Source organism: Mobula birostris, chromosome 9 (genome assembly GCF_030028105.1).
Source record: "Mobula birostris isolate sMobBir1 chromosome 9, sMobBir1.hap1, whole genome shotgun sequence".
Classification (NCBI taxonomy): domain Eukaryota; kingdom Metazoa; phylum Chordata; class Chondrichthyes; order Myliobatiformes; family Myliobatidae; genus Mobula; species Mobula birostris.
The window spans coordinates 116,436,509-116,450,117 of record NC_092378.1 but is presented as its reverse complement, the minus strand read 5'-3'; the positions used below and the strand labels follow the sequence as shown (position 1 = coordinate 116,450,117).

The following is a 13,609-nucleotide window of genomic DNA, read 5'->3' as shown; positions in this document are numbered from 1 at the left end:
TTTGAAAAGTGTGGGTTCTTTTTGGAAAATCAAAGAAAGGAGAAATGTTCCCATAATCCAGTGCCAACTGCTGGATGACCTGGCCCCATCCTATCCCAACAAAAGGAACTGGACAACTGCTTCTGGCACAGGTTTAATTTAAAATTCAGGTCACTTTGCTTCTCGGCTGTGTGGTCTGCAGCAGGCAACCAAAGCTTACTGGCCTAGTTTGGTTGGAGTCTAAGGTCCAAGTTTAGTCAGGCCTCAAGGCTTGCCTGTTCCGATACATACATTGTTTCATGATCCCAGTTCATGGCTGCAAAAGGAAGCCTGCGCTGTGCAACTCCCTAATTTGTAATGCTCACATTCTAATGATGCAAAACTGCCATTTAGATTCAATTATCTGCTGCTTCAATATGTCTGGTGTATAAATGACATGGTTTTCAGCCTGTCACTGAAGGAGACCTACACAACCTGCTCTAATTCAAAATGAAAATAGAAAGTGCTGGAAATCTACATGTCTATGAGAGAGATAAGTTAATCTACAGAAGTGCCAGCTGAAACGTTAACCAATCTTTCTCCTGCTGACACACGAGCTTTGTCTTCAACACTTTTCTCACCTTCTGCAGAGGAAAACTCAAAATGTGCATTTTCATTCAGTAAAGTAGGATAGAATAGTGAATGTTAACTAATTTCAGTGGTATTAGCTACAATGTCTTTTTTTAATTTGAAGAGGGAAAAAATATGAAAGAGAACATTTTAAGGCAAGCATATTAGTACACGGTAGCATCATCCAGCAGATATTTGTTTCGTTCAGTGGATCATGTATTACAAAGTCAAGTTTATGAAATATTCTGAAGCAGAATACCGTAATAGATCTTGGCATGTGCTCCCCATGAGAAACAAAATGACTTCATTCTCAACGGAATGAAGAGGTAAGGTGTCATTGCTACCTGTGGAGGGAGATCACAACTGACCCATGTTAAACAGATTTCATCATAAAAGCATTCCATTTTTTTCAAAATAACAAACAGTACAAGTAAAAGTTTTGCATAGTTTGATTAGCTTTAAAATTGTCCCCGAACTATATACCAAACACAGAGAATCAGATAAGCCCTTCTTTAAGTAGAAGCTTCAAAATCTGTCACTAATAAAATCACTTTCCAATATGCTTAATTTCCTGGAGAGATATCTCTGATCATAGGATTGGCTTCCAAGGTATTGATGCCCTGCTAAATTTCATTGTGATTTCTATTCCCCAAAGTCATTCAGTAGAATCCCATGACATTTACATTGCAATCCCTATTAATTGACCCTTACCAATTACATTCCCAATCACCTCAACAGACCAGAGCAACAATGTCCCAAGTGATCCACTTAATTATTTTTCATACAGACCTAATGTGACCCTGTGTGTTCCTCAATTCAATTCAAAACCAGTTATATATTAAAATCCTTTGCAAGTGAATTAAATTAGCTTAGTGTTAAAAGAATAACTACATGGGGTGCATTGTTCTTTCATATACCTATGGATCCTTGCCAGGCATTATCTTTATCTATATATAAAACTTGCTTAAAACTTTTATCCAAGTATATATAATGAAATGATCTGCTTCCATCAACATACTGTACTCCATTATATGAAGCATTTCAAACTTGGACCATATCCTATTCCAATTTTCTCTATCCAATAGAAACAGAATAAGAAATATCACTGCCTTATATTAATAATTCTTCACTTTGCTCTATGAACCAAAACTTCGTAGACACAATGTCAGTTCCATTACATCAAATTTGTAAAATCACAATCATTGTGTTGGGCTAATGAGCTAAGAATGGAAAAAGCTATTTCTTAAAGCAGAATCAGGTTTATTATCACTGATATGTTATGAAATTTGCTGTTCTGCAGCAGCAGCAGCACAGTGCAAGGCATGCAAATTGCTGCAAGTTATAGAAATAAATAAATAATGTAAAAATAGAGAAACGAGGGTGTTCATGGGTTGATGGACCATTCAGAAATATGCTGGCAGGAGGGGTGGTAGATGTTCCTAACACATTATGGGTCTTCAGGCTTCTACACCTCCTCCCTGATGGTAGAAATGAAAAGAGGGAATGTCCCAAATGGTGAGGGCCACTGGCAACAAAAATATGTAACCATTGCAAATACTAACCTCTGACATTGAGTTAGAAGCTTTGGTCCACTATTCCTTTTCAGAACAATTCATAAATTATATACCGTCTGATCAAAGTACCAGTGAATTACTCCCGAATATTAGATAGCTTGATGTACAAAAAAGACAAACGTTAAAATGAGTATGTATCAGAAGATAACTGGCACTGACCTTTCTGAGAGTCAAACAGGCTGTGTTGGCTGAGTTGGGCTAGAATGGGGCTGCCAGTGCTTGGGTGCTCAAGGTGACTGATGGGAATATAAGGTGGATAAAGGCTACTTGGCAAGTGAGAATAACCTGTGAAAATAAAGAATACAATATTACTTATATTACGTATTAAATAGTATGTACCATTTAAATTTAGCATTAATACATTTCAGTTTCACGTTATGCAGGAAAGAGAATTTCTTTTAAAGGACAAGGCTGGATTCCTGTATTAAGTTCTTTTGCTTTATTAGCAAAGGAAATAAATTGTATTTTGCTGTGCCTTTCACAGCTCCAGAACATTTAAATGGTTTAACACCCAGTGGAATACTTCTGAAATGCAGTTACTGATGCAATATAGAAAAAACACCAAGCAACTTACAAATAACTTCCATGAACAACAATGTGAAAATCACAAGAGAAACTTTTAATAAATTTGTGCTGAGGGACAAACTTTAACCAGGGTATTGGTGCTCGGGTGAGAGAGGGTGGTGGATCTAATAGTGGTAGTAATTGATGCTCTGTTGTCTGTGCTAAAGGAGTGGTGTTGAATTATGCCATTGAAATTTGGTTCTATTCCAGCCAGTTATGTCTCAATACATATTTACTGCATGCAACAGAACCAAGTTCTACAGTGAATCCCCAATATTCACCTGAGGAAGAAGACGGACCATGGATTTAACAAATGCTCCAAATGGTACTTGTAACGGTGCAGCAACTCCTAAGACTGCACAGGAGCGTCAGCCTGGATCTTATACTCAAGTTCCAGTTGTCTAATTTCGGAGATTTACAAGCAGCATTTAAGCACCCATAGTTGAACAAGCAACAAAAGCTTCGGCTAAAAATGGCAGATATTAAATACTAGATACAATCAAAAACATTCAAATTTTCTGGGTCTTAAAACAGGGAGATGGAAACCGACTCCCGCAGGGTAAAGTTAGCTATTGCAAATTCAAAATCTAGTAAGCTTTCTCACAAAAAGCATTTCCCTCATGCTTGACTTCTTCAGTTTCTTCAACAATCTGTAAAAATTTGTCTTGTAAAAACTAAACTGATAAACGGAAATATTTTTGGCAGGGGGGTGGTGGATGTGAGTTAGTAACGAAGAATGTAGGTGTATCCACAAAGCAGGCAATTCACAAACTGTATTTCTGTGATTTCTTCCCGTGCACATGGCAATCTCGTTAACACGAAGCTTTTCAGTAATTAGGCACTTTGTCAAACCTGCCAGCAGAGTGATATCTGCAGTGGAGCCAAGATAATGGAGGCAGGAGTGCACAAAGGTCACAAGTTCAAAGGTTAGGTCCCAAGGCTTAAATATGTATTTAGTAAGAGTCAGAGCAAATGTTTAACATCAGCCATTTCGAAGCCACACACAAGACTCAGTGGAGACTTCCTTTGATGTCAATGGAATTACGTGCAGAGGTTTACAAGATCATCTTGGCAATTCATTGAGGTGTATCTTATACAAGAATTAGAGAGAGATTTTTAATATTCGTTTATTAAGATCTATGTGAAGACCTGGATTATCAACTATCCCACATTCCCTAAAGATGTCAGGGTGGTTAGCTTTCTCCTTGAGCCACTGCAGTCATGGTTTTCTCACAGTGCTGTTGGACTGAACAATGAAGGCAATATATTTCTGAATTGGAGTTGCTGAGTGATTGGAAGGAAATTTCTGGGTGGTGGTGATCTAGCATGCCTTCTGCCCCTGTCCTACTTGGGTATGGGAAATGCTGTCAGAACAGCCTGGCTGAGAAAGAGTAGTGAGCCATCTTCATTTGTTCTTCAAAGATAAATTCAGTGATGGGCTAACATCCACCAGCAAACCCTGCCATGCTCATTAACATCTCCACACAATAGAAAGCCACAGAGTTCTGCTCCCACGTTCTCAGTTCTGACTCATTTGGTCTATACAATCTCCCTAGTTCTTGGTGATGGTATCACTCCACTCAACCAAAGTCCCAGCACCTTCAGTTGTTTAAGTCTGATTGTGAAGGGAACAAAGGGTCATTCAGGCCATTTCCCAAAACACATGGCCTTGCCTTTGTTACGACTGACTCTGGGCCCTGAAGCCAGTTCAGACTGCTTTATCAATCAGCGAACTAACACTGCTTATCCAAACCAGACTTGCTCAGGAACCTCTTGGGGCCCTGGTGGGTTGCTGTTCCGAAAATCAGACTTCAAACATTCAAAGTAAATTTATTGTCAAAATACATATGTGTCACCATATACAACCCTGAGATTTATTTTCTTGTGGGCAATCACAACAAATACGAGAAACACAACAGAGTCAATGAAAGACTGCACCCAACAGGACAGCCAACAATGAATATGTAAAAAAAAACTGCGCCATTACAAAAAGAAAGAGAAAAAAAATGATAATAATAAATGAATAAGCAATAATTATTGAGAAAATGAGATGAAGAATCCTTGAAAATAAGTCCACAGGTTATGGGAACAGTTCAGTGATGGGGTGTGGAGTTGAGTGAAGTTATCCCCTCTGGTTTAACAGCCTGATGGTTGGAGGGTAATAACTGTTCCTGAACCTGATGGTGTAGGACCTCAGGCTCCTGTGCCTTCCTCCTGATGACAACAGTGAGAAGAGAGCGTGGCCTGTAAGGGGTCTATGATGATGGATGCTGCTTTCCTATGACACCACCCCATATAGATTTGCTCAATGATGGCAAGTGGTTCAGAATCATTAGAACTTAACTTTGCAAAGCATGTTTCTGATGTACAGAGTGCTCAACACTGAATGTTAATTACAAAGATATCAAACCTTTGGCAAGACTGCAGAAATGTACTTGAATATTTCAAAGAACGCTGAACAAAATAAATTGGCATAAATCTTCTTGGAATGCAAAAGACTATAGGTAAATTTAAATGGGGTATCCACATGTATGAACTAAAGGGCTTGGTTAGGTGAAGCCACGTTTGCAGGTAAGACAACCATAGATGACAGGGATTAGCAACAAAAATCACACAGAAGACGAGAAATTCTTTCACAGAATAAACTACTATGACCTGGAATATGCTGTAGAAGAGTGTGGAAGCAGATTTAAAAGGAAATTATATATAGGCTTCCAGTGCGCAGGCCTGGGCAAGGTTGTACGGAAGACCAGCAGTTGCCCATGCTGCAAGTCTCCCCTCTCCACGCCACCAATGTTATCCAAGGGAAATTACAGTAAGTTAAAAAAACGACATAACCATAGGGAAAAAGTACGAGTGTGGAAAAAAAACCCAAAACAGCTCTTTCAAGGAAACTGCAATATGATTCCATCTGTTTTTTTTTGAGCAAGTTTATCTGATATCTGTTTCAAAAACTGGCACACTGTACCCTGTGTGTTGAACATCTTGGCAGATAATGAACAGCATAAATGAAGTACTGTAACTTATCTAAAACTAAATTAATAATTCATCTATGGACAAAAAGCAGAGGGGAAGGGGATCATGGCTGCCAGAGGATCCAAATCAGAATCAGGTTTAATATCACCGGACTATGTCATGAAATTTGTTAACTTTACGTTAGCAGTACAATGAAATACACGATAAATATAGAGGAAAAAATTGAGTTACATTAAGTATATGTCTATAAGATAGATAAAATAAGTAGTGTAAAATAACAGAAATAAAAAAGTAGTGAGCATCTTTCGTAAATTCTTCATCATCTAAACTGGAGTATAAACTAAGATCCTATTAGGACCCCAGAGTTTTCCAGAACAAAAGTCAAAAACCTGCAAATATACTGGAAATCAGGAAGGTTATTCAACCTTCCACAAATGTGTCCTGGCCTGTTAAGTTTTTCCAGCATTTGCTGTTTGTATTTAATGTGAAATTACTCAGGAATTTTATCTTACTTGCTTCAAGATTGAGCCATTTTTTAAATGAAGGCAGAGTGCTTAAGGCTATCAGCCTCTCTGCTAAGTCTGCATTCTTTCTCCAGGCTACACACACCCCTCTTTACATCAGGGCTAGAAGATACATCAGCTCAGAGAAGAGCAGCCTTAGCATACACATCTGGTAATCAGATTAATACTTCTAAAAATAGCTTTTATACATTTATTTATAAAGAACACTAGGTTTACAAGTTAGCTTGTGCATCTTTTTAAGAGATTAGAAGACAGTCAGCAGTCACATAAAGGTTCCCAAAAAGGAAGGCTCATTTCTCTGAGAACATTAGCATAAGACTCCAAGTGCAGGTAATAAATCATAGTGTGCCAGATGTTTCAGATCATGCGATAAAGTGACGCATGAATCAGCAGCACAGGGAGACAAGCTGAGGTTTAGGGTTTCAGGAATCATTTTAAATCTTCACTGATTAAATACCAATTTAGGGAGATTTCATCATCTGTGGGAGTGCTTTGCAAATACACACTATTTTCTTGTGCTAACATATCAGGTGAGGCTCAAGCAACACATCAGATTTTCTCAATGTTTTTCCAGTTGGTGGGGGGAGAGGGAGCGACCACGAACAGGGCACAAAATTAACCTGTTGTGCCTATCTAAACTCTTTGAAAGAGCAATCAGATTTCCAATTTCACTGCTCTTTTGCCTGAAACCATTTCCTTTTCAACACAATCACAGCCAGGTGGCATAACTCAGGTGAACAACATGATGCATCAAAGTGGAAAATGGGTCCTTTGTATGTGTGTAATTCTCCTCTGAAAGTTGCCGAGTAACCTGGTTACGATAATCCTTCGGGCAATGTATTCTAGATTATGACTACTTATCACAGCAGGAAAGCATATTATTTCTCCTGCATTTCCAGTTGGCCATTCCCATCAATGGAAAGAGGGGAAGTCAATCAGAACTTGTTACTCTTCCACACACTAACTGAATATCGTGGGAGTTTAGGTTTCTGATCTGAGCAGATCAATCCCATTGCTTGGTTTCCCCATGAATGGATGAAAGCCTTTATCCATTCATTCATCATTGTTTGGTCAAAATCATCAAACTTCTTAAATATTGTGGCAAAAAAGGCCTATTTGGGTATAAAGCTACATCCTAACCCAAATTTAACTATGATCTGTCTTACTCTGAATACTTGCATATGCCATCCAACCATCACTCTAACTATGTCAATTTTAAGCATACCATTGTTCTGCTTGAGGATGAAATCCAAACCTTATCGAGTATAGAAGACATATTATAATCATCTAGCACTGGATATAATAATGATCCAAGCCTATATGCGATGGCTTAACTTGGCCTGTCCGGAAATGAATATGGACCTGACCTGCTAACAGCCTGGGTCAACTGGCCACACTCTATATTGAAGAATGTTCACTAGAACAAAAGGAGCCTCAGCATTGTCCTTTCAAGGGAAATGAAGCAAGGGCTGCAATGTCCGTGTCTCAGAAATGAATTTTAAAAATATCTCTGCTTCTGCACCACCTCCAAAGTCCAGTTTGAAAAACACCACTTTAATTCTGTTGCCTGACTTCTACACCTGAGAAAGACTGCAGAGGCCAAGTGAATATATAAAATATATCATGAGATCATGGATGGGGAACATGGGAATTTACAGAGTAGAAACTATGAAATACACCTACTGATTCTGCTCAAACTACTTGATTTTCTCAAAATCTCCACAATGATAAATTCTGATAAAATAGGCAACCTTTTCCTATTATTTCCTCCTACAACAAACTTTTTGTTATTTATAAAACTGATCTGATGGTCAACTGACCAGATCATGGGCTATTTTTAACTTTGCACAATTATACCTGCCAGTAACCAAGAAACTGTAATTTGCTGAAGGCCACCGGACAATCAGTGACATTTTTAATCCAATTTATTTAGAGGAGTATTGTTGAAATGCACTTAGTGCCCATTAGTGACACTGAATGAAAGTTCCCTTTTACAAGGAGTATAGACACATTTTATTTCTGGTTCTATCCAATTGTTTGTGCCGGCCACAGGTTGTGGTGGAGGTGGTGCTTGCCTTACCCATCTCAGCTTCTGTCTGCTGGCCTGCTCTTGAACCATTAATGCTATACATACTACACGTCACTAACAAATCTTCCTGGGTGAATGGATGAATAGGAATTAGAAGCAGAGCAATTTCCTGCTCTACTGCCAATAGGTATTGAACTTAAGTATCATATCCTCAAAGAGAGGTGGGATAAATCGATGTGACTTAATTGATTCCACCCAACCTCCCCTTGCAAGCAACTTCGTTAGTTGTCCAAATTCTTTTTGCCCATTCAGGCAAGAAAATAAAAATAAACAATAATAGTTTGTCCTGATGAAGGGTCTCGGCCGGAAACATCAACTGTTTACTCTTTTCCACAGCTTGCCTGCTGAATTCCTCCAGCATTTTGTGTGTGTTGCAATAATATTTTGTATTAACATTAAGGGCACTACTATCCGAAATATTACAATGGTGTTTGTTAAAACTTCAGCCAAGTAATTCACGGGGGACTCCAAATGAATGAAGGCATTTATTAGCAGTAGGAAACATCTGAACCTTCTTTAAAAAGGCTGGTTATGTGTTCTCATATTTTTTTGATCATGAACAGGTGCTTTCATTTCATTTAGACACTGAATCATGAAGGCCATTATGTACAATGGAAGCTCAATCCCTTTGTCTGATGTGGTCGAGAAAAGGGCAAAAGCAATGAACAAAAAACATCCTGAGGCTGGCATGGGGTAAAATAAAAAGGCCACAGGGTCTAACTTTTAAATATAAATATAAATTCAGCTCAGCTATGGTCTTTCCTCTGTTTTTCTGTTTTGCCAAGCTGAAAAACATAATCATTTTTAATCCCAAGGGAGCAAACGGAAAACTCAGGATCACAACACAATTTCCTACTTCCCTGTTTACTTTAGCGCAAAGGATATTTATGTCAACTCCTCTGTGCAGTGTACCATCCACGAACCAGTCCCTTCCACAGCCCAGGTAAGACTAGCATTTCAACCTAAACCTGAAGCTGGCAAGTAAAACTCAGGAGGCTCAAGGAAAAGAGGTGATGCCTCCTCAGTCTCATTCTGGGACTGTATGAGACACCTTCTAAACCAATTACACACCCACTGCTCTCTTTAGCCCTGTCATCACTCTTCTTAGTCAATCTGTGTGTCGGGCAGGTTGGGTAGGAGGGGATGAGGGTGAGGGTGGGGAGAAGGTAAGAAGATAAACTGCTGGAGCCAAAATATAAATGTCAAAGTACTCTCTGGTGACCTTGAAGGAGATTATTCTGTTGTTTCTGTTACTGAAGGAGGCAGAAAAGCATTTTAGTTGTCCACGCTTCTCAAGTCCATTACTTAGTTCCAGACAATCATTAAGTTGTTTATTGTGGTTGGGGAAGCCTGGTGCCATTTTATAGGTCCAAATTAGTCCTACCCGGAGTGCCACAATCTCACAAGAAGCTGATATTCAAAGTGAATTCTGACTCCAGATCCTCTTATTTTATTTTCTGCCATACTCCACTAATTAAAAGCACAAGTTTCAAAAAAGCTACAATGCTGAATATACACCTCAGCTGCTTGCCAGGTTCAAGACTATGTTTCTGATGACATTAGCTTAAAGAATAACATTGGAAAGAGCGAAGTAGATCATTGCCAACAATTAGCATTCTAATATAGCTGACAATCAGTAAACATTAAAAATTTCTCAACTATTTCTCAAATAAAGCATTGCAGTGGGCGCATTTAATTTTCAATGCTCTCATTACATCTCAAACAAATTCTTCGGAACATTTCCCACAGGTTGAGTTGTCTATAAAATTCATGGCTATGTTTAAGAAATAAATTTAAAGAAGCAGATAGAACCGCAATAAGGAAGTTCTAGTGGGGCAATTCAGAACATAAAGGGTATAAAACAAGATATTGATTTCTCCTTCTGGTTATAAAAAAAATTCCTTTCTCCTTCTGATAAAAAAAAATTCCCTCACGCCCCCCCTTTCTCTATTCCCTACTCTGGCCTCTTACCTCTTCTCACTTGCCTATCACCTCCCCCTGGATCACCACCTCCTTCCCTTTCTCCCATGGTCCACTCTCCTCTCCTTTCAAATTCCTTCTCCTCCAGTCCTTTATCTTTCCAACCCACCTGGCTTCATCAATCACCTTCTAGCTATCCTCCTTCCCCTCCCCTGACCTTTTAATTCTGGCAGCTTCCCTCTCCCTTTAGGAAGGGTCTTGTACTGAAACATTGGCTGTTTATTCGTGCCATAGACCTGCTGAGTTCCTCCAGCACTTTTGAGTGTGTGTTGCTTTGGATTTCCAGCATCTGCAGATTTTCTCATGTTTATAAAACAGTATGTTTGAGATTTAATGGTAGTAAGTACTTCATCATACAAATTCAAGTATCATGTCAGGGATTTCTCCAGAACAGTTCTAAAACCTCCAGTAATTTACCAAAATTACCATTCATTTGTGAGTGAACTCCCGGTCACTTCAGACAGAATCCCTTCCCACACTCTCACCAAGCCACACCCTAGGAAGATATGTGTATCCAGCTGTGCCTGCAGCCTTTGGCCTCAGGCATCAGGAAAGCGAATCAGAGCATGGAGTTCTCTCCTTAAAGACTAATGGGGATGCAAGAAGTAAAACTGCACATGCTAAAAATCTTATAGAAACAGAAAATGAAGGTCAGGCATCTGTAGAAAAGGAACCATATTTAACAGTTCAAGTCAATGACCCTTCACCAGAATGAGGAAAATGTATAAATCAAAGTTAGAAATCAAATCTTTGATTTGATTTGAATTGCACAGAAAGAGTGGAGTTGTAGAGAACAAAGGGAATAGTAAGACTTCCAGGAAGAAGAGGCTGATGATAGGGCAAAATTGCAGTCAACAGAATGAATTGCAACGTAAGGAAATGGTGGATGAACTGAATAAGTATTCTGCATTATGTCTTCACTGTGGAAGACACCAGCAGTATGGTGGAAGTTCCAGGTGTCGGGGTCATGAAGTGTGTGAAGTTACCATTACGAAGGAGAAGGTTCTTGGGAAACTGCAAGGTCTGAAGGTACATAAGTCACCTAGACAAGATGGTGTACACCGCAGGGTTCTGGAGGTGGTGGCTGAAGAGATTATGGAGGTATTAGTAATGATCTTTCAAGAATCACTAGATTCTGGAGTGGTTCTGGAAAATTGCAAGCATCACTCCACTCTTCAAGAAGGGAGAGAGGCAGAAGAAAGGAAGTTATAGGGCAGTTAGTCTGACCTCAGAGGTTAGGAAGATGTTGGGAATCTATTGTTAAGGATGTGGTTTTGGGGTATTTGGAGGCACCTGATAGAATAGGGCATAGTCAGCATAATTTCCTCAAGGGAAAAACCCTGCCTGACAAATCTGTTGGAATTCCTTGAAGAAATAACAAGTAAGATAGACAAAGGAGAATCAGTTGAACTTCGATTTTCAGAAATCGTATTTTAGATGATCTGGATGAGACTTATTGAAAATGCAGGTAATAAAGGCAACCTATAGAGTTGAGGCAAGTGTGGTGAAGGGCAGAGTTGCTCAGGTGATAGAAGATAATGTTTGTGATGGAGAGGACTTAGGTTGGGGGGGAATGGTAACAAGCATGCAGAAAATGTTTTACTCTGGCATCTAACTGGATGAAATATCAACTCATTCAGATTGGCGGATAAATTAACAATATGGAAATTGGCAGCATAATTTAGATGAGTAATAGTAAACTGTTGGAGCACCTCAAAAGGTCAAGCAGCATCTGTAGAGGCAAAGGAATGGTCAATGTTTTGGGTTGGGACTCTGAATCAGGATCCTATAGAAGTTTTGTCCAGTCAGGATTTGAGGTGTCAACCCAAAATATCGACAATACTTTTGCCCCCACAGACATTACCTGATCTTGCAAGTTCTTCTAAAAGTTTACTTTCCTCCAGATCCTAGCATCTGCAGTCTCTTGCATCTCCATGCCTTGGATGAGGGGCGTATCGGTGAAGAAAAGGAAGGGAACAAAGAGTATATCTTTTGGCAATCCAAAGAGAATAGATAGGGGCTGGTTGGTGCGCTGACAGAAATGGATATGATCTTGATAGATTGGGATGGAATAAATGGCGACAATGGGAAACTAGACAGACTTTAGAGGTTAGTGAAACGATGTAAAGAGTTCAAGATAGATGAGGGGGAAAGTATATACTGTATAAATTTCCTGATCACCACCTCAGCTAGAAAGGGTGATGATAAACGAAGAGTGAGGTAGAATTGTTTAACCGCATAATTATACACAAGGCCAGCAACTCTCGCTACCTCAGCTGGCAACTTAAATGAGCTATTGGGCAGCAGGGAACAGCAGAAGTGGTTGACAAAATTGAGCTTTGGCATGAGTCAGTGCCTTCAGAAAAGTCATAACAGAAGAAGGAACTGCAATTCTGACAACATCACATATTTTTCCAGTGAAGTTGCATAAAAATTAGCTTCTGGTCTTGGCGCTGGGGTACTTTTGTCTTCCAGGGTTTTAACTCTGAAACGTGGCTTAGAGTTTTAATGCATTTACAATAAAATCACAACGGATGAACACTGCTTGGGTTATTTAGCACTGTTTACAGCCAACATGTAGCCCGAGTGCCAGGCTAATAAAAAGCAAAGCCTCTCAGTTGGCACTGACTTCCTATAAAATAGGCCCCAAATAGCCAAAGGCAACTGCATAGATGGCTGTGACTAAGCTCACAGTGGCTTGTTGGGAACTTCCGACTCCCATTATCCAAAAAAAACCCATCTTGTTCAAATGTGTTATAGAAGCACAACCCTGAAATCTCTGAGCAATAGCTCAAAATAAGTCCCTGAATGATTCGGGAACCAGTTCTTTCAGACATTCCTCCTTTTAGAAATCAGTCCGAAAATCCCAGGGTAAATGGAGTTTCTATGTATCCACATATCTGAGCTGAAATGTATTAAATCTAAAATTCGCACACTAAAATATAATTTATTCTGTGAAGTTATTAACAGCAAGACAACATAAAACATGTTTCTTAGTTACACCAACATTGTCACAATAACACCTATAACCACAATTGCAACTCACTACTTAAAATGCAATGTGATTTGTGGAAATGATCAAATGGAATCCGGTACATTAGAATCCTGACATGAATGGGTTAATGCCATTTTAGGAGGAGGGACAACTTCATTAGACGGATAAATAGGATCTGAACAGAAAAGTGCGATTCTTTCCAATAACAATCTGAATTGCTGCTGAAAATGGATTTATATGATTCACTTGCAAGCCAACCTTTTCTTTCATCTTAAATAGCCATGTGTGCCTAACAAAACAGGGGAACACTGGGCTTGGC

At 39.2% G+C, this 13,609-nt stretch overlaps 1 protein-coding gene across 8 annotated transcripts in view; it reads right to left on the bottom strand.

Annotated features, from left to right (window-relative positions):
- tnrc18 (trinucleotide repeat containing 18) overlaps nt 1–13,609 on the bottom strand; it is a 165,398-nt gene that overhangs the window by 89,267 nt on the left and 62,522 nt on the right. For all 8 annotated transcript variants that reach the window (XM_072268661.1, XM_072268664.1, XM_072268658.1 and 5 more), the window contains one exon: nt 2,322–2,447. In XM_072268661.1, the coding sequence (XP_072124762.1) occupies nt 2,322–2,447 (126 nt within the window). The remainder of the gene's footprint in view (nt 1–2,321; nt 2,448–13,609) is intronic.